The sequence below is a fragment of the Rhinolophus sinicus genome, linkage group LG03, assembly GCF_036562045.2.
Source record: "Rhinolophus sinicus isolate RSC01 linkage group LG03, ASM3656204v1, whole genome shotgun sequence".
Classification (NCBI taxonomy): Eukaryota; Metazoa; Chordata; class Mammalia; order Chiroptera; family Rhinolophidae; genus Rhinolophus; species Rhinolophus sinicus.
The window spans coordinates 170,950,343-170,976,518 of record NC_133753.1 but is presented as its reverse complement, the minus strand read 5'-3'; the positions used below and the strand labels follow the sequence as shown (position 1 = coordinate 170,976,518).

At 39.3% G+C, this 26,176-nt stretch overlaps 1 protein-coding gene and 1 pseudogene across 1 annotated transcript; both read right to left on the bottom strand.

Annotated features, from left to right (window-relative positions):
* Positions 1 to 1,098: 1,098 nt before the first annotated feature.
* CCL28 (C-C motif chemokine ligand 28) lies at positions 1,099 to 20,379 on the bottom strand. Its single transcript, XM_019736209.2, has 3 exons — positions 20,243 to 20,379; positions 9,185 to 9,311; positions 1,099 to 4,281 (listed from the first exon to the last, which is right to left on the bottom strand). The coding sequence occupies exons 1-3, from the start codon at positions 20,304 to 20,306 to the stop codon at positions 4,089 to 4,091; spliced, it is 384 nt and encodes a 127-aa protein (XP_019591768.2). The 5' UTR covers positions 20,307 to 20,379; the 3' UTR covers positions 1,099 to 4,088.
* Positions 20,380 to 24,951: 4,572 nt separating this feature from the next.
* Positions 24,952 to 25,649, bottom strand: LOC141570432 (small ribosomal subunit protein bS21m pseudogene; annotated as a pseudogene).
* Between the last annotated feature and the right edge of the window lie 527 nt (positions 25,650 to 26,176).

Below are 26,176 nucleotides of genomic sequence, written 5' to 3'. Positions count from 1 at the left end.
TATTATTCAAAATTAAAAGAAACAGTAATAAAACTATGAAGATGAGGAGGGGAAGGGAAGGAAAATAGGGAAGTGTAAGGAGACAACAGATATTGCCTAAAATTGATAAACAAAAAATGATACTTTAAGCATTTCATTTGAAATTATGGAGATAACCACTGATGAGGTTCAGGACACGCTACCCCAAAATACGCCATATTGGCATATTGAATATTTTAAGCTGAGGGAGTTTGAGAAAACGGCAAAAGCAAGAAGGTCACTTTGACCTTTCCCCCACCCTTCTCTCCTGAAACACATCATGAAACCCTCGGTGAGAGGTGCTCAGATCATCATTATCTCCAAAGGTAAAGAGAAACGGAGAAGAATCCTAACGAACAGGGCTTGCTAAGTTCCCCCAGTTTATTACACTTATCTCACACCCTCTGACCTATGACATTCCTCCACAACCAACCACTCTTCATCAAACCTAGCATGAAGTACTCAGGTCTGTTTCTTCAGGTCTTCATTTATTTATGAAGGCTCCTGTGTCATGTAAAACTCATGTTAAATAAATTTGTATGCTTTTCCTCTGTTAATATGTCTCTGTCAGTTTAATTTTAGGACCTAGCCAGGCACCCTAAAAAGGTTGAGGAAAACTGTTTTCTCCCCTACACCACCAGAAGAACTGACACTTGGTTCCTTGACTTGCATATTTCAAGTTCCCAAGATTACATACAGCTTTTGTTTTTCTTCATTTTGGCTGTGTAGCAATCTGTTTTAATCCATGGTTGTACCTTATGGTTCCATTAAAACTGTATTCTTCAATCTATCAGTTAATACTTGTGGTTAAAATAAAAAACAGACAAACAAAGAAGGTTAAAAGTGGTTGCCCCAAAGAAGTAAGTCTCTGGGAATAGGGAGGAGAGAGAGAGAGGATGTTGTTTTTCATTATAAATTCTGTTGTACTTTTTATTTTTTTTATTTATTTATTTTTACTACACATTTGTATTAGTTTAATAAAAAGATAATCTAGAAAAAACTTAGGGAGTTAGACTGGGTGATCCACTCATACATAGTACAGTAATAGTATTGGTAACAAAATGTTTTAATAAGCACATGTAATAGCCTGTAAAGTGGAATTTCTTTAAGAAGCTGCACAGTCCTTACACAAAGTTTTAATTGTGTGCATTGCAGTAAAATGAAAATTTAAAAATATAGTATATAAACCTACTCTCATTATTACTACACAAAAACTGTATGGAATTATGAATCTAGACAGGGAGAGAAAAAGTTGAAAATAATTTAAGTTATTGGTTGAGAGGATTAGAGACTAACGTTTTTATTTTAACTTTTTAATTAATGTTATTATGATTAATTTTAAAACCTGTGGTTTATTTCCATTACTCTCTTATTTTATTTCATTATTTTTTTATTTAATGTAACTTTCTTCAGATTTTAGAACCTGTAATTTGATGGCATTGGATGATAGTACTACAAAATTAAAAAGGAATATTTAGTGCTATAGTCTGAATGTTTGTGTCACCCTAGAACTCACACGTAGAAATCTTAAACCCCAAAGTTGATGGTATTGGTAGGTGGGGTCTTTGGGGGTACGTAGGTCAGAAGGGTGGGCCTCTCATGAATGGAATTCATGGATTATAAAAGAGACTCCAGAGAGAGAGCAACCTACTCCTTTCTGCCATGTAAGGACTCAACAAGAAGTCAGTACAGTCTACAACAGAAGAGGGTTTCACCAGACGCTGAATCTGCCGAAGCGGTGATCCTGGCTTCCCAGCCTCCAGAACTGTGAGAAATAAGTATTTGTTGTGCATAAGTCACCCATTCTTTGGTATTTTGTTACAGCAATTTGAACTGACTAAGACACTTAGGAACCATTTTCCTCAGAATGCCTGTATTATTATATTATCACAGTAAAAAACCTGATGGGGTTGAGTGGAAGAATGCTGTATTTTCTAACAAAATTTGTCTTTAAGTTGAAAAGAACCTGGGAAGGGACATTTGGCAAATCCAAGATTATAAATAATGCACCATTTCCTGCATTGCCTAAGATTGTGAAACTCAGTTAAATCAGGTTGGGGCCTGTTTTAGTCTATGAAGATGGTTATTGGCAGTATCAGTACCCACAGTACCAAGGAGCAGCATATTTTACTGCTAGACTTCTAAGTAAAATGGTCAACAGGCATCCTGTAGCCCTTTGTGAAGCACCAGAGGCACAGATCTTTATCTGAATTCCTCTCCCTCTGCCCCACCTCTGTGTCCACTGTACCTTCTAGGGACCACTGCTGGGGCTGGCCGATGATGACCGGTGACCTCCTGCCTCAGCGGGGGGAGGGTGGGGGGGAGCACAAGGCTCATAATACCAGCATGGGCCAGGGAGCTGTGTCCTACACAACTAGACTGAGAAATGACGGCTTGAATCAGAGTGTGTGTGGAGCAGGGGAGGTGGAAGAAGGACGGGGAAAAAGAGAAGAGGAAGTCTGGAGACCTGGGCACAGGCTTATCTCTGCCACTTACTGTGTGACCTTGGGCAAATCATTTACTGTCTATAAGCCTCAGGTTTCCTCATCCAAAAAGTGGAAATATCAATACAAAGCTCACTGGATTATTGGTGAGAATGAATAAACCACATGCCAAATCAGTGTCAATGAGCAGTGTGTTAAACAAACTTGGTGATATTTTAACCTACATCAGGCTCAGCATCTCCATGTGTCCCATTATCACCTCCACGTCATCCTGGCAGCACTGCTACCCTGGACTGGTCAGGAGGGAGGTGCAGGACACCTGATACCTGGCAAAAGGGTCACTGGGCTCCTGCCATCTAATGGCTGTGTATGAAAACCAAGTCTTGCTCTACATCTCGAAGCTTTTGTAGACAATAAAGAGACCAACAGAGGAGCAACACAATGGACATCAACCCAGAAGGTGTGGGAAAGATGGGTTAGGAGTTTAAAGATTTAGGTTCCTTATTTAGGGTGAGTAGAAAATCATCCCATATGATACTCAACTCCAGACCTCTCCCTAAAGCTTCAAGAACTGTCTGGGGTGGAGGCCGATGGCTCCTGGAGCAAAGCAGACATTTTTTTTTCAACATCAGAATTTATCAAGCCAAACAACAGTAGTTATTCAAACTAGGTGTTTTAAAGTGATATTCAGCTAAAACTTTTCAATGTACAAAATAAACTCCAATGTTCATAAACACTAAATAATGCAGTAAGAAACATAAAAATTCACACAGGAAGTATTCTTACCAAAAATGTTAACCTGGATGTGATCATGAGGAAACAGACACACCCAGAATGTGAAACAGATTCTGGCTTAGATTGTTTTTTTAAAAGTCTATGCCATGAGAAGAAATAAAAGGGAAAAAAAGTCAGAAGGACTTTCTTAGATTAAAAGATACTAAACAAATATAACAATTAATTGCAATATATTAACCTGGACTGATTGAAAAAAACTATATTAAACACTTTGGAAATAGGGGAAATATGAAATTCTTTAGATATAAAACTGATAATGAGGTTATATAGAAAATGTCTTTATTCTTGAAGGATGCCAAGTTGTAACAGTAAAAAAAAATGTAGGAGCAAAGTATCATGATGAACTTATTTTCAAATGGTTTAGCAAAGATGATAGATCGATCGATCGATCGATAGATAGATAGATAGATAGATAGCTATAGATACCTAATGTTTTATATACACATGCAAAGAGAGAAGAGAGGAAGAAAATGAATGTGGGAAAATATTAACAATGATTAATCCATGTGACAGGTATACAGGCATTCATTGTACCATTCTTTCAACTTCTCTGTAGGTTTGGAAAACTTTGTAAATAAAAAAGTTGAAGAAATTGTATCTGGATGCTGCTCTTACAATATTATATGAAGACAAGTATCATCTTTTCATTTCATTTTTCAGCTGAGGATGTTATTGGCTACATTTGCATACTGTATACTTGTTCCTTTTAAAAAATACTATTTTGTTTTGACATCTTAACTCCCAAGAAGGAACATTCATATAAGAAATTTATAACCAACCATGGCCAAGTTCACTTCAGGAATTGTCTTTATAGGTTCATTTGTACATTCTCTAATAAGGAGTTTTATGGCCATGTATTTTATGGCCCCTCTGATGTATCCCTTTACTGTTCCTCTTGCCATGGTGTTTCTTCTTATGACAAATGTTGCCTTTAACACTTTTCTTGGCCGCTTGTTTTTTCATCCACTGCTTAATAATATGACTGTGCGGGCTGGCACAGATTCTTCTGCGCTTGACATGAAGGCTGCCAAAAAGGAAAGAAAAAAGATCACTGATAGAAAGTACAAGTAAAAACTTAGTTACTTACAGGGAGTTGCCACTTTTAGACACACTGTATTCTTAAAGTCGGAATCCTAAAACTCAGTACCACAATGTTGATTCTTAACTTGACTACACTGCTGCCTTTGGTTCCTCAGATATCAGCAGAAAGTATTAGAAGAAGAAGGAATTGGAGGAAAGGGGAGAAGGAGGAAGGGAGCAAAGGAGAGTGGGGAGGAGGGGGTGAAGAGGGAAACCAAGAGAAAACAATTCTCTTTCTGGACCCCAAGCTTCACCCAACAAAATCAATTCATTTCTCACTGCCCATCTCACCTATATCCGTCTCAGTAAGTTTTTTCTAGATTCTCTCAGCTTAGTGCCCTCTTTTTTCCTTTGAGTTTCCAAGGCACTGGTTATCTCTCTTCTGGCACTTAGTTTACTTGTCTTTTATTTAAGTACTTGTCTGTCTCTCTCCTTTCACTGTGGCATGATGCTATTGTCTGGAAGTGTCTTGGAAAGGCCTGTTCACAGTAGGAATTCAGTAATTAGTTGTAGATATGAAGTGAAAATTGTTCAAAATAAGGACAGTTTGGTTTGGTTTTCAATGAAACTAAAATATTCTAGGCTTTTGTTAACATTTTCATATAATATAGATCTATACCACATCTCAGAATTTGTTTTCATTTTTCTGTATGAAAATTTGACATTGGGGGTGGGAGATTCCTAGAGCACCATTCACAATTTCTAGCAACTAGAAGAATTTTTTTTGTTACAAAAGATATTGTGACTTAATATCCCCATCAGGTCCCACCAGTTTTATTAAATGTCACATGGGCCTGCTGGCTCTATGCATACAATATTGCTACATCTGGATAAATTGAGACCCTTGACCCTGTTTTCCCAAAAGGAATCATCAACTAATATGGGAACTGTTTTCCCAAAAAGAATCATCTGCTAATGTGGGAGGAAAAGTTGGGAAAGATTTGAATGAGCTTAAGCATAATAAAGCCAGAATGTAGGCATATTAGTTTGAAAAAAGTAAGGCATCGTAACAGGAGAACAATACATTCTCTGTGTTAGATTGAGAGGTCTTCAAAAGAAAAGCTACTTCTCACTATGGCCAATTGGCGTGCCTTTAGTTATGACAGGAGAAAACTTGGCTGTAGCAATTCAGAGGAAAAAAAAAAGTGTTGACGCTCCTATCCTTGCCAAAGAGCTGAAACTATCTCCTTCCCTGTGGTGTCAGCAACAATCTGAGCAGACATACGTGGAGAAAGACTCCACTGAAATCCAGATAAGCCCAGAAGTGACACAGGAGAGAACTAGGACTCAACTCCATTATTTCTTGAGGAGTGAGGAGCTTCTGGGAGGGGCGCTGATCCTTGGACTGAGGGGCAACCTAGACATGGGGCAAATACAGACAGAGGACCCAGGGAGGTGGAGAACCACAGGACAACAGGCAACAACTACCATGGGGGACCCTTTTCAAAGGCCTACGCAGTGTGACCTCAACCTCTCAATGTAAAATTAGGGGAAAAACCAGCTACCATAACACAGCTACCAAATCCAAGAAGCTATGATGTTTTAAAATTCTAATGTCTAAAGACTACTTAAACCTCCTCTTGTATCCCTCGTGTATTCCATCAGGATAAAAAGAGATGAGGTAACGTTGGGCTGGGATGTAGCCTATTCCATGCTCCCTGCCCTGCCCCCAACTCCGTAGTATTCTGATGGGCACTGACCCACCCCGTTGTGAATTTCTAGGTGGAGAGTTTGATGCTAAGAAACCATAAGGCTGATCTCCTAATTCTTTCACAAGAGAGTAACTAATCCAATGGCCCTAAATGGGTGGTCTTGCTGTAGAGATTGTACCTATAATTGTTACCTAGACTTTCTTTCTTTACCTGTTTCTCTCAGCACTACAGGCCTTAACAACCACTTCGGAAAATACACTCAAGCCTGCCAGATAACTTCATGTAATAACCCCAAATTTTCTTCCCAACAGATATGATTCAAGAAACCTCAGCCCTCTGCCCAAGACAAACAACTTTGCACTGTATGTATGTTTAGAAACAGCGCAAAGTTCTCTAATAAAGTCACTGTAGAGGGATTTAAACAAGCAAATTGCTGTTTAACAATCTCAGACATCAAAAATTACAATGATCATTTATGGGGTGTGAAACAAAGGACTTATTTCTAGGCAGAAAAGGAAAAGAAAAGAAATCCAGTGAATTCGCTGTAATTTATATTTAGTAGTTGTGAAAATAACAGATGCTATTTGGGAATTACATTTTCAACACTTGTCGTGTTTTCTGCATCTAAAACACTTGTTGCAAACCTTGAATTCTTAATGCATAGTGAAAGTTAAGGGATAAAGACGTGTTCTGTAGTAAAATAAAATAACTGTTATCTATTTATATTGACTGTCAGGAAACACAACAGGGAAGATCTGTAATTTATTATTTAAAAGTGCTATATAGTCAAATTTCATCTTATTTGGGACCAGGTCATAACTTTTCTAAATTTTTAGCTGTCTTATCAGCACAAAGAGGTCAATTTACAAACTTGTACTCAAATAGAGTAAGTATTTTTAGATCCAAGTGATTGTCTTCACAGTTTCCCTTTAATTAAAACTGAGTCCTTATTAAAATGACAACTCATGGTTTTGATCATGTTTTCCCTTATCAAAGTGAGGACTTATATCATTTCTGTTTCTATACCTTTTAGATCTCTATCTGGCACCTGCTTATCCCAAAGAAACTTCTCTGAAACTCTGTTAGCAAATTCCTGTATCAGTGTCCCCTGATATTCCCCATCATCTGTCTTCTACTGTTACACACACAGAGAAACTTCCCACAGTTCTGTCCCCATGCCTTCCTGGGAGTCCCATGGGAGCTCTTACAAACTCTGAAGAGTACTTCAGTCTGGGGTGACATGTGCCAACAAGGTGAAAGGAACTGACAGTTGAGAATTTGGTGTTACTGAGAGCAGCCAGAACAGCCTCAGGCAAATTTTGTTCAGCCAAATATCCAAATGAGTCAAATATCCAAATGTTTCTAATTTTACAGAGCACTGGTTACCCATGAACTGCCTATGAATTTTCACTCTCCAACTACTACCAGCACTATTTATTAAGATTAAGTAAAAAATGATAGAATTATGGCCAGGCATTTACTAAGGGAGTTTTTCAAAGAAATTGGTACCTTGAAACACCCCTCAGAAGGTACCTCATTAGTAAGTATCCCCTGGATTGTCATAGAACACATTGGTTCCCAGTGACGAAACCATCTGAGCCAATGGATCCAGTGTGGTGACATGAACTAAGGAGTTGCTGAGAGAGTTTTCAGCCCTCTCCCTTCTCTCACATAAACACTCATGCTTATTACAAGTTTGGGCCAGGAATTGCCTCACTCCACACATCTAACCCCAAGTGTAATTTTAAAACATTTTTAGATCTAAGGTCTTTTTGAAGATCTTATAAAATCTGTGGACTTTCTCCCCAGAAAAATGTTCACACATTCAGACGCAAAAATTTCAGGGACCTCACAGCCCCTCTGTCCTGAAGGAAGTCTATCAGTGGACATCTTACAAACTCTTCCTCTGATCTAGAACCTTGCCTTGGAGCAGTGTTTCTCAAAGTTGGGTAATGGATGGATTACTCTGACAGGGAAAAATGTATCTTAAATCTCAGAGAATGGTCTGCATGACCCACCTGGATAGTCTCCTGGAGACTCTAGGAGGGCAGAGTCTATTTTGTTGCATCCCCAGCACATAGAATAGCGTTTAGTACATACTTGCTAATCGATAAATATTTGTTGAATTCATTGAATAAATAAGGAGGTTCCCCAGTGACTCGGGAACTCAGGCATAAGCAATGGGACTATTTGTAGCCCAAGGAAGGGAACACCAAATGGCTTGTTAGTGTCGCCTGGAACCATAAGTGGTGTCAGGGAAATGCCTGATATGCTGTCATTATGATTTGAAGGTGCTGAATGCAATGGCATTTTAGGAGAGCATCTTATGGTTAGTCCCATCACCCCCTTTGAGAGACCTTGGGAGTACATAGTGCTCTGAACGAAGAGACCTGGGTTCACATCCCATTTCTGCCATTCACTAGCTGTGTATCACCAGGTGAACTTCGTAGTCTCTTCAGTCACATCTTTCTTTTGTGTGACATGGAGGTAACTTATGCCTTCCCCACAGCATTGCTGTCAGCATCCAGATTTGCTAAATACCAATGTATGTCAGATTTTAAAATCTCTATGGAGATGTTAAGTACATATAAGTCTAAAGTTTTTAATAACTGAGCCAGGGATAGGGGTAGGAGGAGTAAGAAGGTCTACTATGCGCCAACAGCCCAGCATCAATAGCAAAGAAGGATGTTTGTGCTTCATTACATGTAGCATGTGTGACAGGGACGACAGCTCTACACTTCTGTTTGAACCTTATATACACTCCTGATGAGTTCTGAGAGCAAAAAGGATAGCAACCCACATCCTTGCCTGGAAAAAGTTACAGTTAAAGACATGAAAATAGAACAGAGTCACTTTCTGTTTTTCTTTTCTTTTGTTCACTCAGAATGTCCCTTGTTTTGCTTAGGAAAGTTGTATGCATTGCTCGGTGACTGAAGGCATTTAGCCGTAATCAGAGCACTGCAGTGAGGGGAGGGGAGGGGAGGGCTAGTGTAGGGCTCTGGACATCCTAGTACAGGGGGACTGTGGGTTCACTCCCAGGAGCCTGGGGCAGAAAGGCGAAATATTGACTCTCCCCTCCCTTGTTTCAAAGATTATCTGTGTGTTGTGTATCAGGCAAAGCCTCCCTAACCTATTGTTGATTGGCTGAGAAATGATCGCTGTGCAGTTTAGACCTCGCTGCTGAAGAGCACTCACATGACAGCAGCCAAGTCACAATCCCCATCAACTCTCTGAATGTGACATACAGTCACTCTTTCCAGAAGCCGTCTGGAAATATGATGTGAAACCTCGGTGCAACAGCTGGAGGCAATGGGAAGTATGGCTAAAAGAAGAAAAGAAAGAAAATGTTAAATGACAGTTTATAGCACAATGGCTGGGCTCGCATCCTAAAGGCTCTGAAAGAACAATGTTAATCCACTTGAGCAAGGGGTAACCCTGTACCGAGGGCTTTGTGCGTGCAGACCCGGGCAGCACTGTCTCTCTGCCTTCCAGAACTTAAACTGTATTGGGGGAAGATAAAATTAAGTACAGGCAAAGACACAAAACAATGGAAGTGATGAAGAATGCTCTAGACAACAATGTTAGTGGGGTTGCAGACTGACTTGATGAAAGATGAAATAAGTGAGGTTGACACAGTTCAGAAAAGAGTGAAATAAATAATGGTACATCTAAGTGGAATAGAGGGTGAAGTAGGTATATGTACACTAACATACTGGGGCTGCCAAAAAAAAATGTATACACATGACTTGTATTCATCTTTTATTATCGGTATATATATGAGTATTATACTTTTAATGCAGTTTTTTCCTTTCTTAAAATGTGTATATGCATACATTTTTTTTGGCACCCTCTCTATATGAATTCCATAATTTACTGTTAAGTGAGAAAAGCAAGTTTCAGTACAAGAACTATAAATGACCCTGTTTTTTTATACAAGAACTATAAATGACCCTAAAAATAGAATGTACACATATACAAAGAGGAAAAGAAATGGAAATCTGTATGTCCAAATTTATAAGCAAAAACTACTACTGGAGAGGGGGCAAATTTTCAACTAGCATATAACACAATATTTTTAAACTTCCAGTGCTATGAAGATCCAAAACAAGTCTTCTAGAAACACGGATTAGAGAACTCCAGGTGGGAAAGTCAGTAGGCATCAAAGGATGTGAAGTTTGGACTAAGTTTTAAAGGAGGAGTCAGAATTAACCTAACTGAGAGGGGGCCTGGAATATGTCCTGCTCTCTGGTCTAGAAGAGAATGGAATGCTTGTTTGGGTTGTTTAGCTCACAGAACCTGAGTGAGACACATGGAACCTGGCATCTTAGACCAGGGCAAGTCTTGTCAAGAAGGAAGCTCTGCACTGACTTCAAGTCTTGTCCAAGGCCTGGGGGAAATGCTGTAACCTTAGTTCCAGAGCCTCATGGAGGATCTGTGTAAAATTCACTGGAGTTCTTCCCTCCAGAAAGAAAGACTTTCGCCCTCCTCTCCTGTCCCACTTGCCCTAAATAGCTCAACGCTGCTCCATCTGTAACAGAATCTAGGCTGAATAAATAAATAAATAAATAAATAAATAAATAAATAAATAAATGGCAACCTAACTTCAGTCCAGTATATATTTTTCACTCTCGGGAAATTGGAATATACATATAATCTCCAAGTGTACATTAATTACACATTTACATAGACTCATTTACAAAAATGTATGTCTTTAGTAACTTCTAAATCATGCATTTAAATTGATAAATGCAGTTGAAATATACCCACACAAGTGATAGAAAGTGCTCATTCGCAGTTCTGTTATAATTTAGCTGCCCTGTAAGTCCGCAGCAGCCCAAATGAAGTACATGTTTACCATTCCCAGTGCAAACTATTTCATGTCCTCTTTCCTCTCAATCTAGACCCAGTAAGGGCTTTTCATTTTGTTATGCATATGAGGAGTGTGTGTAGAGGCCCCCCTCAAATACCACCCAACCAGATTCACTAGAATAAGGAAAGAATCTTTCGTTCAGCAGACATGCATTGAGTGTCCACTCTGTGCCAGGCCCTAAACTCTGTATTAGAAATGCTGAAATAAACAAGGCATAGTTTCCATCCTTGTGATGTTTACTAGTTTAGTAGGTAAACAAATAAAAACAACACAGAAAAATAAGTGTTAACAGAGACATGCTCAAAGTGTGATGGGATTATAAAATGAAAGAGACCAGATTCAAAAGGCCACATTTTGTATGATTTTGTTTATATGAAATGTCCAGAATAGACAAATCCAGAGACAGAAAGTAGATTAGTGGTTACCAGGGGCTGGGGTAGGGGGGAATGCGGAGTGACTATTAACAGGTAGAGTCTCTTTCGGGGGTGATAAAATGTGCTGGAATTAGATAGTGGTGATAGTTGTACAAGTCTGTGAATATACTAAAAACCACTAAATTGTATACTTTAAAATGGTGAATTTTATGGTATGTGAATTATATTTCAGTTTTTTAAAAAGTGCTATAGGAGAACAGAACACTGGTTGCTCTTACATTTATTAACACAGCTATTTCCTAAAATGAATTGTTTTTTTCTTTAGCTATGCCATGCTGCCTATTCTCTAAGTCAAAGTATTGTAATATTTCCCAAGAAGTTTGGGGTTTATTCATGTATCCATCCATCCATTCACCCACCTTACTATATAAGAATCATTATGTGAATTCTTATAGAGTGAATCACTATCTAGACTTACATGTATGACTTCTTATGTGTGAATTACTATGCTAGAGCCTGGAGATAGAAAGATGAAGAGTTACTTCATCTTTCAGACCCCTGCTATTAGTTGTGATCTAGACAACTATAAAATAGGAAATGGACTTTGAGAAGCATTGTGGGAATTAAGAGTCATAGGCAAACCTGTGTGTTAAGGAATTTGAGTTATCTGAGAGCTGACATAAATTCGAGGAATAGATTTAAGCCAGAAAGACACCCAGGACCTATATGTACTCAGTAAACTGATACACATTTCTCAAATATAAAGGTAGGATGGACTCACTTAGAGATTACTTGACCTAAATCAGATTAACCACAAAAAGGCGAGGCAGGCCAGCATTTATTACATGTTGGCAGATGTAACTGGAGCCCTTGTGAGGGAGCCGGAAATATAAAAGGCGGGAAAAGGTAGACTCATTGGAAGAGTGCAGGAGGAGCTAGGCAATGAAGAATGAATGCTAGGTGGTTTGGGCTCGGGCCATGGTGAGATTCTTTTAGATAACATCGCCGCCTAGTGGTTTTCTTATGCAGCCTCCAGTCAGAATATTTCCATTTTTAAGGAATGGTCAGCAACTTCCTCTGATTTCCACATGGGAGAGATTTAGGGGTAGCCTTAAGGTTGAAAAAGGGGTTAGGTGACAGTTCTTCTGCATTTAACAGTTTTTTATTCATATGATACGTTTACTTGTTTGTGAAATCAAGCTGATAAGAAATTAGGGAAACTAAGCCTTCCCCAAAGACCACCCTGGTGCCACCATTGCATAAGGCCAGGAACCCCAAGGGAAAGAACCTGTTTTTATTCCAAAACAGGAGTTCACACATAGACCTGTCTGATGGAGTAAGGGTTCCCTGGAAGGATAGATGTGAAAGTTATTGCAAATAGAAATAATTCTTGCATAATGGACTTGATAAAGCAAGAGGGCCCAGAGCTATAAACAAACAAGGATCTGAGGTTCATTGTAAAGCTTTTCCTACTTCACTCCCAACCCCCTCCTCACCCTCGCCAGAGATGCCCCTTTGCTTTGGAAAGGGCATTCTTTGCTTTGTGTCAGCCCAACAGCGGGGACTCTCCTTGAAAAGATGATTTATGAGAGCAGCAACTGCTGGGCTAAGGTCAGTTCTCTGGAGGCAGGAGGCGACCATGAGAGGACAGGGAGAGGGTCAACAGCAGCTGCCCAGCAGAAGCACGAGAAAGCTGCAGGTAGGGGCAGCCTCCCTATCCTATGAGACCACCTTCACCCAGACTCTGGGAGGGAAAGCACTTTTCTCTAGGACTCACAATTTGAGAATTATCAAGAATTTTTGAATTGGGGAACCCTAGTAAAAAATCTATAATGACTGTGAGGCAAGACAGAGTGGGGGCGACCCAAAACATCACAATTTCTATTCACCAGCCAGTGAAGTCCAGACCATGCAGTTTCCATGTGTAGCATCTGATGTTTGTATTCAGTGAATTGAAGTTAATGTTTGAATCATTGGTCAAATGTTTTTTGAGATTGTATCAATCTTTCCTCCATTATAAAGGATGGTTTACTCTTGTGTAGAAGTGTGACATAAAATAGGGGAAAACATATACAACATAAGGCAGAATGTGTCAATTGCTATGTGATAAATAGAATGAGTGTCTGGAACCTTGAGCGGCAGAAGAGATAAATTATAACAGAGATTCAGACACATCTCTATCAAGGAGTGGTATTTGAACTGGAGACTTGAAAGATGGATAGGATTTTAAAAGGACAGTAAATGTAGAGGAGACAATGGGTGTAAAGATACAAAAGTGGAAAAAGATAGAACATATGCAAATTGGTTAGAATTATAGAATTAATGAGTGCAAGTTGTAAGAGGAAGGCATGAAAAGTATGTTGGGACCAGACAGCCTTGTATTTTATGCCAAGAACAAAAGTTTAGTAACCTCTTTCTGTGGAAACATATTTAATCAAGACATGATGATTTATGCAAACTAATACTCTCTGTGGAAATCTGAATGTGAATAGATAATTGATGACTTCATTACTATTCTTTGCTTGTGAAATATCTTAACACAGGGAAAAAGTAGCAAGAATAATAAAAACCCCTATATACCCACCACCCACGTTTTATTAATTTTAATCTTTTTTCCATGTTTGCTTCCAGTCTTATTTTTAAGAAATCTTTTACCAATACTTACTATTATAAGGAAGGCTGTAATGAACATCCTAATAGTAAGAAGTTACATTTATTGAGTGCTTACTCTGTGCCAGGCACTAATGTAACTGCCCCATGTGAAATAATTCCTTCACAGCAACGATATGCAGAAGTTACTATATTATCTACACTGCATAGATGGATAGCTGCTACAGAGAAAAGTTACCTGACTTTTCCAGGTCAAAGGGCTAAGAAATGGTTGGGCTAAAATTGGAATCCAGACAGTCTGGCACTTTTTTAAACAATTGGGCTATGCGTTCCTTGCTCTTCTATGCCTCCTTAAGGCTTGTGTGAGAATATCTCTAGGGCAATGGTTTTCAGACTTGAACGTGCCTCAGAATCATTGGGAGGGCTTTTTAAGCTACAGATAGATGTCAGGCCCTCCTGTCCCTTAGGTTTCTGATTCGGTCTGTTTGATGTCGGTATGTTAAACATCTTATACTATTGTTGGGATTATGTCAGATTTTTTTTCTTGTAAGTCTGTCCACTTTTGCAATATATTGCTTGGGGTTATATTTTCAGATGCACACAGACCTGCTGGCCCACAGCCAGGATTGGAGTGAGGTACCAGCCTTGGGTGCAAAATTTAAAGGGGCGCCCCAAACCCAGTGATCAAAGATAAGTCACGTTTTAATGTAATATATTTTAGAATAAAAATTAATGCATGACATCTTTGATGAATAAAACATCACAAGTTTAAATAAAAACAACATCTGACCCTGCATCTGCACAACTCACCAAATCACCTCACTTGCCTCACCCTGTACTCAGCTCCTGGGTGTACCTTCTTGGTGAACTTAATCTTTTTTTTTTATCCTTCCTATTAAATAAGATTCCTCTAGTCCTATTGCAGCTTTCTGCTTAAATTCTATTTTTCTGATATTAAATGTGCAACACTAAATTTTTGGTTAAATATATCCACCTTATTTTGTGTGTTGTTTTTTTTTAATCATCCTGTTTCTCTGTTTTCCCCTCCCCCTTTCCTTCTATTGGATTAAGTTTTCTACATTTCCTTTATTTTGTTTTATTTATTTATTTACTTACTGAAAATTTAGGCTGGGTTAGGTAAAAAAAAAGTCCTTGGGAAAATATCAATACTATCTCATAAGTGTATTATTTTACTAATGAAAGCGACTGTCACATCAATAAAATTCCATAAACACTTACTGAGCGCCTACCTGTGTCAGTCATTGTTCCAGGCACTAAGTATTATATACAAACATTAGTAAGTCACTCTAGCTGCCCTCAGGCTGCCTACCATAGTAGATATTTTTCTAACATTAGCTCTCAAGACCTGACTACTGATTGTGACATTGTTACCCCTTCCTTCCTAAAAACTTTCCATATCCCTGGTTTGTAAGACACTAATCTCTCCTGATTCTCCTAATACTGAGAAATTATCTTCTCTGCCTCTTGAACTCTTCCTTAGTCCTTTCCTCACTGGGTAGCATTCCTCAAAGTTCTCTTCTTGACCTTCCACTCTTTTCTTTCCATCTACATCTTCTCTGTTTTACATTACTACCAATGTCAGTAACTTCAAAATATCTTTGTCTACTTTAACCTCTAACCCAATATCCCGATATATCTCCAACTGCTGTTGAACATGCACTTGGATGTCCCACAGGCACCCCTAACTCAATAAATACCCAACTGAAGGCATCATCTCCTGCTGCTTTAAATTTACTCCTTTTCTCACCTCATTTAACTATCATTTAGTTACCCAAGCCAAAAACCCAGGTGTCATTCCATCCTCCTGCACTCCCCACAGCCAATCACAAACTTCTGTACGATTTACTCCCCTGACATTTTTCAGATTTGTCTCTCCCTTTTCATCCCTCTTACCCAAATTCAAGTTTATTGCCCAAGTTCAAGACCTCATTAATTGGCTCCTGGCCTACTGAGCCTCCCAGTTGCCTCCTGTCTCTTAGTCTTGGCCATTCTGCACGTCAATCTGTAAATCTGCACGTAAAGCACCCTGTGCTTTCCTGTCTTTACCATATATAAAATTAAGTGTTTATATGACTTTGTCTTTTGTCTGTGAGCTCCCTCAGGGTATCTTTCTACCCACACCACTGACAGTACCTGGCATTAGTGCTAAATAAATGTCTCTTGAGCGGAACTAAATTCTGTTGTAATTCTATATCATGTTTCATTTTATCTTGTTTTAAGGCTTTTAGTTCCATTAAAATGTTTTTTCTTTTTATTTTTTTAAAGGAAACAAGATTATCAGTTTTTGGTGAAGGTCTCATGTCACAAATGTTCTAAAATTACATCGTGCTTTTAAGAAACATACCATTCCTGTACCTTAAGGTAATTAGGGGTCAACTAAATATGAAATCATTTGTCCATTATATTTAATATTTTAATGATGTTATTAGTATCTCATTAAAAGCATTACTATTTGTCTTATTAATTATAGTATTATTGCTATTGATTCTGTTGGTTCTGTGTTGTTATCATTGTTGTTTACAGTAGTAAGTGGAACGGCTGATTTGCCATAAATGTCTGTGCCTGCATACTTATAAATGCATAGAGGAAATTCTAGAAGGATACATAGAACCAGAAGGGTTATTACTTCTAGAGCAGGGAGAAATTAAAGGAATGGAGAAGGGGGATGTTTATTTCTTTTAATTCTATATTTTATTATTTAAAAAGTTTACACTTAGTATTTGTTACCTTTATAATTTTTGTATTTTTAGGAATTAAATTCTTTTAATTTGTGACTTTTTAATTTTAAATTAAATCAATTTAATTAATTTAATTAATTTAATTTAATTTTAAATTAAAATTACCATCCCAGGTAGCCCACAGATGTGCTGTTCTAGGGTTCAGGAGTTCTCCAAACAGTTCTTAAATTTTAGCATGTCATTTCAATGATAATCTTTAAATAGATATGTTCTGGAGCTTCTTTTGAAGACCATCTTAAAAGAGCCCTTTCCAGACATTTGAATTTTGCTTATGTTTATGCTAGTTGTTACCAAGTTAGATCCTACCTTAATTGTCCCAGGCCAATCAGAAAATAACAGAGTAGAATTTCATAATGCATTCATGCTAAAAGAGGGCCGAATTATATCACTGTGGTTCAAATAGAAAAAAGTGGTGGGGGGAAAAATACTTCTCATTCTGAACATGGTAGTATATGCACACAACACTCAAAACCTGCACCTCAAGAATCAATGTTGCATTCATGTTTGGAATAGTGATTTTAGTTTTGGCCAAACAGTAGCTGTTACATTAAGTTAATGTTACATTGAAGTCTTTTCGGCTTTGTAGTTGTGTTTTTATTTAAATCTGAGATTTATTTTGGTTTTATAATTGCAGATGAGATATATACACTAGCGGTTTATACCTGATTTTATGTTTATACATCAAGTAATATAGCAAAATAATTTAAAAGTCATTACTGAGAGTATAAAGAATGTTTTCCTTTAAAAGAACCCATATATGATTCAAATTTGAGACGATTGCAATTATATCACTCTGCTTCTTTACACATAGAAAAGGACATTTATAAAACTCTAAACTACATTATAGATATGATGACTGGGTTTTTGAACCAAAATCTAGACACTTCATCTAACAATGGTATTGAGGCACCGGGATGTACTGTTGTAACTAAAGGGCACACCTGGAGAGAAACTGAAGGGCAGAGTCCCAGGCACATCATGTCTGGTCTCCCGGGGACCACTTCTGGTGACATGGAGAGTCCCAACTGTGCAGAACAACTTTCAAGCACAAATGTGTATTCTTGGTAACCCTCCCTAGTGAGTCTCTTTTAATTAAAACAAACAAAAGATAGTTTTCCTTTAGGATGAAACGAGTCCCTAGCAACTACTGGTGTAATAAGGAACCATCCTACTCTGAGAAAGTAGACTGTCAGTCGGAAGGAAGCCAATTTGGGACTCAATGAAGCAAAGCCCCCTGATGGGCATGTGCTGGACACAGTGGAACTTAGTCTTAGTGTATAATAAAAACAGCCAGGCCCACAAAGCCCCAGATTGTGGCTTTACACAATCTGGCTCAGGGCCACGGAGAGTGGATAATAGACATTTTTATGGACTCAGGATTGAGTTCTGGGAACCATGTCAGCAGATGTGGGGTGTGCTCAAACCCTGTCTTTGGGTAGAATCCAAGGCTTTTAATTATGGGTAAGTCAGCTGCTTCCTGATTTATGCAGAATACTTTCAGGATGCCAACTACTGAGCCATCACATCAATTCAGCCATTCAGGTAATTAAAAGTTAATGCCTGGAAGAACAAAATGTATTTCCCAAAGTCCCAAACTGGCACAGGCCACTTCCTGATTCCCTCCCCCAGCCTGCAACAATTGCCAAGGCCACCAGATACCTGCTTCCTTGTAGTACTCAGTATTCCCCACCTCCCTCCCAGTCTCCTTCCCCACCTACCTTCCTCCTCCCCCTCCCCATCCCATCCCATCCAGCCTGAATCCTTTAGAGACTCCCACAGGGCACCTGGGACACAGACACTTGAATGGAAGTTTGCTACGGAAAGCAATGGGGTTACCCCATTCAGTTCCACCACAGTTCTCAGGCCTACTCTTATGTATTTTAACCTAACATCACTTTTTTCCTTTTTTCTTTTTTTTTTTTTAAGGAGGGCACAGGTCACAGCGGCCCATGCGGGGATCGTTGGGGCTTCTCAGACAATGTAACTGCCTTAGGAAAAGACCTGAGATTAACCCAAAAGGCTACTGTTGGGTCTCCTCAGCTCCCTTTCTTTCTTATCACCAACCGTTCCTTTTCAAACCCTTCGATTTTGCTGTTCCACCCTCTCTGCCTGGACTCATTCCCAGAAAAAACTTGGTCTTAGGCCTGGTAGGGTTTCCCTCATTACCTTTGTTCTTTTCGCCTGCCCTTCCCTCCCCCTCCCTTCTCTCCTACAGAGGGCTGCCGCTGCTGCTGCTGCTGCTGCTGCTGCTGCTGCTGCTGCTGCTGCTGCTGCTGCTGCTGCTGCTGCAGCTGCTGCTGCTGCTGCAGCTGCTGCTGCTGCTGCAGCTGCTGCTGTAGGGACAGCTAGAAACAGGTCAGGAAACTTTATTTCAAAGCTTGATGAGAAAACAAAATGTTTGCATTGCCAAAACTAGGAATAAAGCCTTGGTAAGTAGACCTTTGAGAAACAGTGAAAGTGAATCCTAAAATTTCAATGGTGTATTTTTCCGAAGAATTTTACAGAAACACATACAATGAAAAACATTTGTCTTTGTCATAATAAAATAGATTCATAAAAATGAAGACGAGATTATCCAGATTTTTCCCGTGCTCAGTAATATAAACCCAGTGCATTGGTACACTAAATTAGGGTCCCTACACAAATGCCTACAGTTAATAGGATGACAGCCAACTTCAGAGAAGGACAGAGGTTTGTCTGCTCCAGCCAGTTCTTGCCAGGGAACAGGGAACCATTGTTGTCAGATCTGATTTTTCAAGAGAAGCTTTAAAATCTAATTTTTATGTGTGTATATATGAGTATGTGTACGTGAAATCTGTCAGTTTTTAAATGTTGGCTTAATTTTTAAAAGAGCAGACTAAACAAAACTTATATTTCACTCTGTTCTGGATTTAGATAATTTTTTCAGGGTAAAGTTTCAGAAAAGAAGATGGTGGAAGAATCAAATCAGTCAAGTATTAAAGTACTTATAGGTACGGTTTCTAAATATGGTACAAATGATTACATCCAATCCAAATGCAGTTATAATCCCCATATATATGCTACGTAGCAGCTCACAGTTTAAGTTTTCTTTGGTATCATTTGTATAGTTTAGTCACCTTTATCCTGCATCCTTTTTAGGGTCAGATTGAAGTTTTGGTTTTTAGTAGCCACAGAGCTGACTTTGTTCAGAAAACTTGTGGCAACTTACCAAACCCTAACCCAGAAGGTCAAGTCTGTCTTTCTTCCAGGAATATGCACACTTGCATCCAGACAGTTTAGCAGGTTGGAAGGAGGGGACAGACAGATGAATAATAGCATCTCTCCTCCAATCTCTACCTGGGGATTTTTCTAAGATGCTGTCATCAGAAAAGGAAATGCAGCTCTAAGTTGCACTGGTGTGGAAGGGCCTCATTTACCAGGTGGCAAATTATTAATATTCCTGTTCAAATGAGGTGCCTTTCTGAAAATTCTTCTTGGAGATCAGGAATTTAAACCTATACCATTCTTTTGTAGGTAATTAGAAGTTCCTACCTGAAGAGATCAAATTCCTGCTCCAAATTGCTGGCAGTCCTTCACCTCTTCCAGCTCCATCTGGGGAGGCAGCCCCCCCACCCCCCTCCGTCTACTGAAGGCTTAGCAAGCAGGTGCCCTCACTCACCTTCAGAGGTGTGAAGTGCCACACAGGCAGCCAAGGCCACGAGAGTGAATAATGTCAGCTGCATTCCCGCCTACCCCACCAGCTCAGACAGCACTGTAGGTGAAGCTGTAAAATCAGGAAATGAGGCTAAAGGTGTCCTTGGCTGCAGAGAAAAAGCGTGGAGGAAAAGTAAACCAGGAAGCTCCGCCCTGGGAGGCGCTGGGGTACCTATTTCTCAAGTTTCTTTCCTGGAAACCAGGTTCTTTCTTAAGATCAGACCTGTGTTCAACCATCTGGGGGTCAGGCGATGTCAGTGGTGATCTGGCAGCAGCTGGTGAGGTTATTGTGAGTTGGGGATGTGCATCAGAATCCCTTGGAAACTGTTAAAAAAAAATAGCTATCTATAAGAATTCCTCCATGGACCTGCAAATCGGAATTTTGGAATAGGAGACCATTAATTTGAACTTTTTAAAAGCTCCAAGAAAAAAAAAAAAGTTCCATAGGTGATTCTGATGGGTACCCCTAATGAGAACCATTGCATAAAGAAATCAGTTTTTAAGTAGCTTGTTGAAACTAAGTTTCTGGGGACAAGGGTGACAAGTCATAAAAAACATTATTATCTGGAGGAAAGATATGGAAAAATTTGACCCCACTCTGGTTTTGGTTTGCAGCCAAATTGTTTCCAGTGAAGCTGTTAGTTTATTTAGAAAAAAGGCAAGATATGTAGAGTGGCCTGTTCCCTCTAGGCTGTGCCTGGTAGAGAAGAGAGCCCAGAACAGGCCTGTGGAGGTACAGGGTCCAGTCCAACTTTGCTGTTAATCAGCTTTGTGAACAAAGCTATAGGGTAGGGTGAGGATAATTGGATTCTAATCTTGCCTTTTCTACTAACTGGTTGCATAAGCTCAGAAAACGTACTTAACTTTTCAGTAAGTAAGGAGTCAGGAGGGACAATCTTCCCAAGTCCTGCTCTGCTTCCTCTCAATCTGCGCTGTCTCATGAGGTAGCCTCTTGTCCACACGTGGCCCTTGAGCATTTGAAATGTGCTAGTCCAAATTCAGATGTGCTGTGTGAAAAAACACACCTTATTTCAAAGACTTAGAACAAAAAAATATAAAGTATCTTAATAATTGTCATATTGATTACATGCTGAAGTGATATTTAAATATATTGATTTGAATAAGATAGATTATTAAAATTAATTTTACCTGTTTCTTTTTACTTTTTTCATGTGACTACTCAGAAAATTTTAAATAGCACATGTAACTTACATTTTAGTTGCATTGGGCAGTGCTGCTTTGTAAGGGGAAGAGCTGGAGGTCAGAATTGTCCTCCAGCTGTCAAGTTGTGGTACTTTGCCAAGCTCCAATTTTACTATCAAGAATTAGAGGTGCAATAAAAATAGGAAATGGGAGCTGTGGAGGGCATGGGGCTAAGCAAAGATGGTGGCCTCCTGAAGGAGAAGACCCAGTCACGAAGAGCAGCAGTCCCACTTTCCCACTAATCAAAGGGACCTTGCCACAGTTCTCAGTAATAGAGCTCAGAGAACCTGTGGAGGTGACTGTCAAGCATGTGAATCCGTGTGCACCTGCCACAACCACAACAGCCTCTCTGGACCAAGCAGTGTGCTCTGAAGGTAAGAGCCAGGAAGCTGCATAAAAATTATATTCTGAAACAGCCACATTTTAAAAAATACTATGATTTACAAAATTTTACAAAACTACTTTGATTTACAAAAATAACATGAGCCTAAGCATGCATTCATCCGTCTGCCACTGTGCGTGAAATTCCCTCCCTAAGAGTCCTTCCTGAGGAAAGCTTCTCTGCAGTAGAAAAAAGCCTCTGTTCAGATGAAATGAAGGGTGACTATCGGGGAAGAAGAGTGAATTTTAATCCAACAAGAAGGCTGGGCTCAATTTTGATGAGCCTGGGATTAGATAGACGCTGTGTACTTACTTGTGCACTCTTATTTCCTTCTCTGTTTGACAGGACAGCTCCCTTTTCACTGTTGTGCCTATTTCTTCTGTTAGGAAATGTCACCATGGACCTGCCAAGAAGAAAGCAAGGGACAGAATCCAAAGACTTGAAAAGCTTAGGGGATTGTCCTAGAGTTGTCACAGGTTATTAGCATTTTCCCTCTCCTTCCCACTCCTTCTTGGGGACCACTGGAATGAGATGGTGGGTTGGACAGCAGTTACTGGAAGACAGTTGGTATGACCTGTGGAACTAAAAGCATTAAAGCCTGCACTCATGAAATGTCCACCATTAGAATGACAGCCTTGGATCAGGGCGCTATGTCAGCATGGTGTTCAAAAACAAACCTGACAATCATCAGCAGGAACCAATAAACCATTGGAAAACTTATGCCATATCGTTATATAACAAGACATGAAGGAGAAGAGTGCTGGGCTGACCAGTTTTGAACGAGCGAAACTGAATGATAGGGATTTTTGTCTGGAGAGAACATGGTGCAAGCTATAATTATGAGGTGTGTGTGTGTCTGTGTGTGACAGGGTGTTCACTAGGTGGAATGGACCAGAACTAACTAGGAAGGACCCTCCAAAGAGTGGAATGAGAGCAACTTTGATTATTTAAATATTTTTATCTGGACTTGGGCCTAAACAAAATGAGGAGGAGCCTGTAAAATATGTGCCTTTAGGGACTAAAGAGATAGTGGGAGGGGAGAGCCATTGAATGAATGAAACAGTTTGGAAGACTACCTAAAACTGTATGGTTTTGTGTTTTTCATTGTGAAATGTCCCTGGTGAAGAATACCAGGACACAAATATATATATATCTACCAGGAAAAATGAAATCGTTTTCACTTTAAAGAGAAGTAAAGTGTAAACCTCAGACTGTCATAAAAATATTTGATGTCCTCCATGTTCTTGATCTAATGACTGGTTTGAATTAGGGGGATGAAGATTTCAAAATGGTATAAGAGCTTTCACAAAATAAAATTAAGCCAGTGAATTTCCCTTGAAGATTTGTCTTGACTATTCATACGTAGATGGACTATTTTGAAAATCATGCCAACATTTAAATGTCCTGGAAGAATTTACAATTTAATGGACCGCTTCCCTGAGTCTTTTGATGTTGAGAATGATCACCTTTTAACCTGTATGACATTTGAGTTCTGATTTGTAGATAATGGATTTGTTGAAGCAGAGCAGAGCCCAATGGGGGTCTCCTAGTCAACACTGGGCTTCAAATACTTTATGATAGGCTCTGAGTTAAATATAGTATGTTCTCTTTTGATTACAAAATTATATTGGGCCCATTGTAAAAAATTTGGAACATGCAAACAAGTAAGAGATAAATGTTTAAATATCCAAAAATATGCTTTCTGAACATTTTGGTGCATATTCCTCCAGTCTTTTTTCTGTGCATATGTAGTCATTCAGTCATTGCAAAGCTCTTTATTAGGGATATATTGTTTGAACAATGTTGTGTTAGACAAATGGTGAGCAAAGAGGCCATAGTCCTTACTGCAGGGAGAAAAGACAATTAAGCAAGCCATAACAATAAAATCTAATAAGTGCCAGCGCAGGGAAATACAACACTTAGGGCACTAATAGCAGGGTTTTCCCCCTAGTCTGATAGTGAACCAGATCTGAAACATGCTTTTAAACCGCTGCCTAGATTAGTATTGCATAACACAAAGATATTGTGTTTTAGAACTCGCCTCTTATTACTGAATTTTAGACTGTGGATTTTTTTCACTGTTACACATAATTCTTCAATGTATCACTTATATAATTCATACCTTTATGCTCATTCTTTAGAATACATTTTGAAAAGCATAATTGAAAAGTTAAAGGATATGGTTAGTTGAAAGCCTTTTGATACATATTCAGACTGTTAAGCTGAATATTTTACCAACAGTTTTTTTCTTCAACAGTTTCCATATTTTTCACATGGCAGGGCCCTTCCGTCCTCTGAAGATCTATTTCCCAAATCAGGATTTAAGGACTTTCTTGTGCAGGGCCTTCGATGCCCTCAGTGCACCTCATGTAAATAGGGAATGAAGTCCCTCTCTGGGCGGACACAGCCTCAAGACCCACAGCTTAACAAGCAGAAGGTGCTTGCAGAAGAAAAAAGCCCCTCTTCTCTATTAAAAAAGGGTGGGGGAGAGGGTGCCACTTCCTCTGGGAAGATGCCACCAGCGTATCCGACTTGACATGCGAGCATTTTCACCGCCCCCCCCCTCCCCGACACACACACACACACACACACACACACACACACACACACACACACACTCCTCCCTCAGCGGTTAGCCTTCTGTAGTGCACAAACTGGACGACTGTCCACAGCAGCCCCGATCTTCCTGTTTCTTCGCTGATCTGGGTGACCTGGTCTGAACCATCTTCCCAGCCTCTTCCATCTCATCTAGAAAACTCCTACGCATTCTTTAAAGGCACAGCGCCATTGTCACTCTGTGCGTCCCCTTGCCCTCCTTCTTTGCTTCCACAGCCTCTGGTAGGCCCCCCTCTTTTCTCAGAACTTTCAAGCTGTGCCTTGAGAGCAGGAAACTCTTCTTTTTTTTTTCTTTTTGCTTCCTCTCCTTTTATTTAACAGTTGAGGGCAGTGCAAGTAAAGAGTAACATGCTTTCCAATGATAAGATCTTGCTTCGTGTTTCATAAAAATTGGGTAAGAAATGGTATATTCTACAACATTTAAAAAAATGTCCTCAGCTTTCCTAGACTATTTTTTAAAAATCATAGTAAAATATACATAAAATTTACCATTTTAATCATTTAAGGTGTACAATTCAGTGGCATTAAGTACATTCACATTGTTATGCAACTATCACCACCACCCATCTGCAGAACTTTTTCATCTTGCCAAACTCACGCTGTACCCATTAAACAGTAATTCCTCATTCCCCTCCACCCCCACTCAGCTCTTGGCAATCACCACTCTACTCCTAGACTACTTTTTGGCTCAGTTTCTCTTTCCCTTAATAACTGACTAGAGGAACTGCTTCTATATATGCAGGCCTTCTTATATATCTGTGATTGAGTTTATTGCAAGAAAGATAAAATTGGGTTGGAGAAAGAAAAGAGGTGGAGACACCATTGGACAGGGCTTTTCATACTGGGCCCACTACCCACAGGCCTCAGCAGCCCTGCCATGGATCCGCCCGATTCTTTTCGCATCAGAAAGTTGATCTTGCGAGTCATTTCCATGTTGTAGATGCGCTGGCAGGTTTCATAGCTTTCCCTCTGTCGCCGGCGGCAAGGCTTCTCGTAGTACCATCGTCGCTTGATGTCCTCAATGAGCCCATCCTGCTGAGTGAGGATTCTGTTTAGGGTCCACCTTCCACGTTCCCTTCCTGTACCATCACCGTCCTGGCAATGAACTTCAGATGGTTTGCCATGCCCTTGGAATTAAGTCTTCACTGTTCGGGACCCCGCGCCCTCGGCCCCAGCCCAGGAAACTCTTCTAATTAGCTTTTCCTCCTCAAGTACAGCTCAGGCTGGATACACAGAAGGTGCTTCACTCACATTTATGAAAGATGCCCGCTGAATCACTGTTATTGTACTCACTACCTTATATTTTTAAAAACTTTTATTCTGACTAAAAAAGTTTTATGTAAAATACTTATATGAATATAAAATATAGTATTTATTTATATTAATATACAATTATATTCATCACGATAAATTATATGACAATATAAAAGTCATTTATAACCAAACAGCCAATCAAATGTGAATTCTTCTTTACCATTTGGATGTGTATCCTTTTAGATTTTTTTCATTTGTTTGTAACTATATTTTATTTTTACCAAAATAGAGTCATATAACACTATTTGTTCTGTGACTTTTTCAGTTAATCGATGAGAAATAGCCATCCATAGCCATACCCATAGATCTGTATTGGTTTTCTCTTCCAAGGGATTAACAGTATTCAATCACATGGTTTTGCCATCGTTTACTTACTTAATTTCT

Coding starts and splice junctions, on each gene's coding strand:
- CCL28 (XM_019736209.2), bottom strand. CDS start 20,306: ATGCAGCTGACATTATTCACTCTCGTGGCCTTGGCTGCCTGTGTGGCA. Junction 9,312..20,242: donor GGCACTTCACACCTCTGAAG/GTGAGTGAGGGC, acceptor TTCTTCTTTTAG/CCATACTTCCCATTGCCTCC. Junction 4,282..9,184: donor TGTGACTTGGCTGCTGTCAT/GTGAGTGCTCTT, acceptor CCTTTTTGGCAG/CCTTCATGTCAAGCGCAGAA.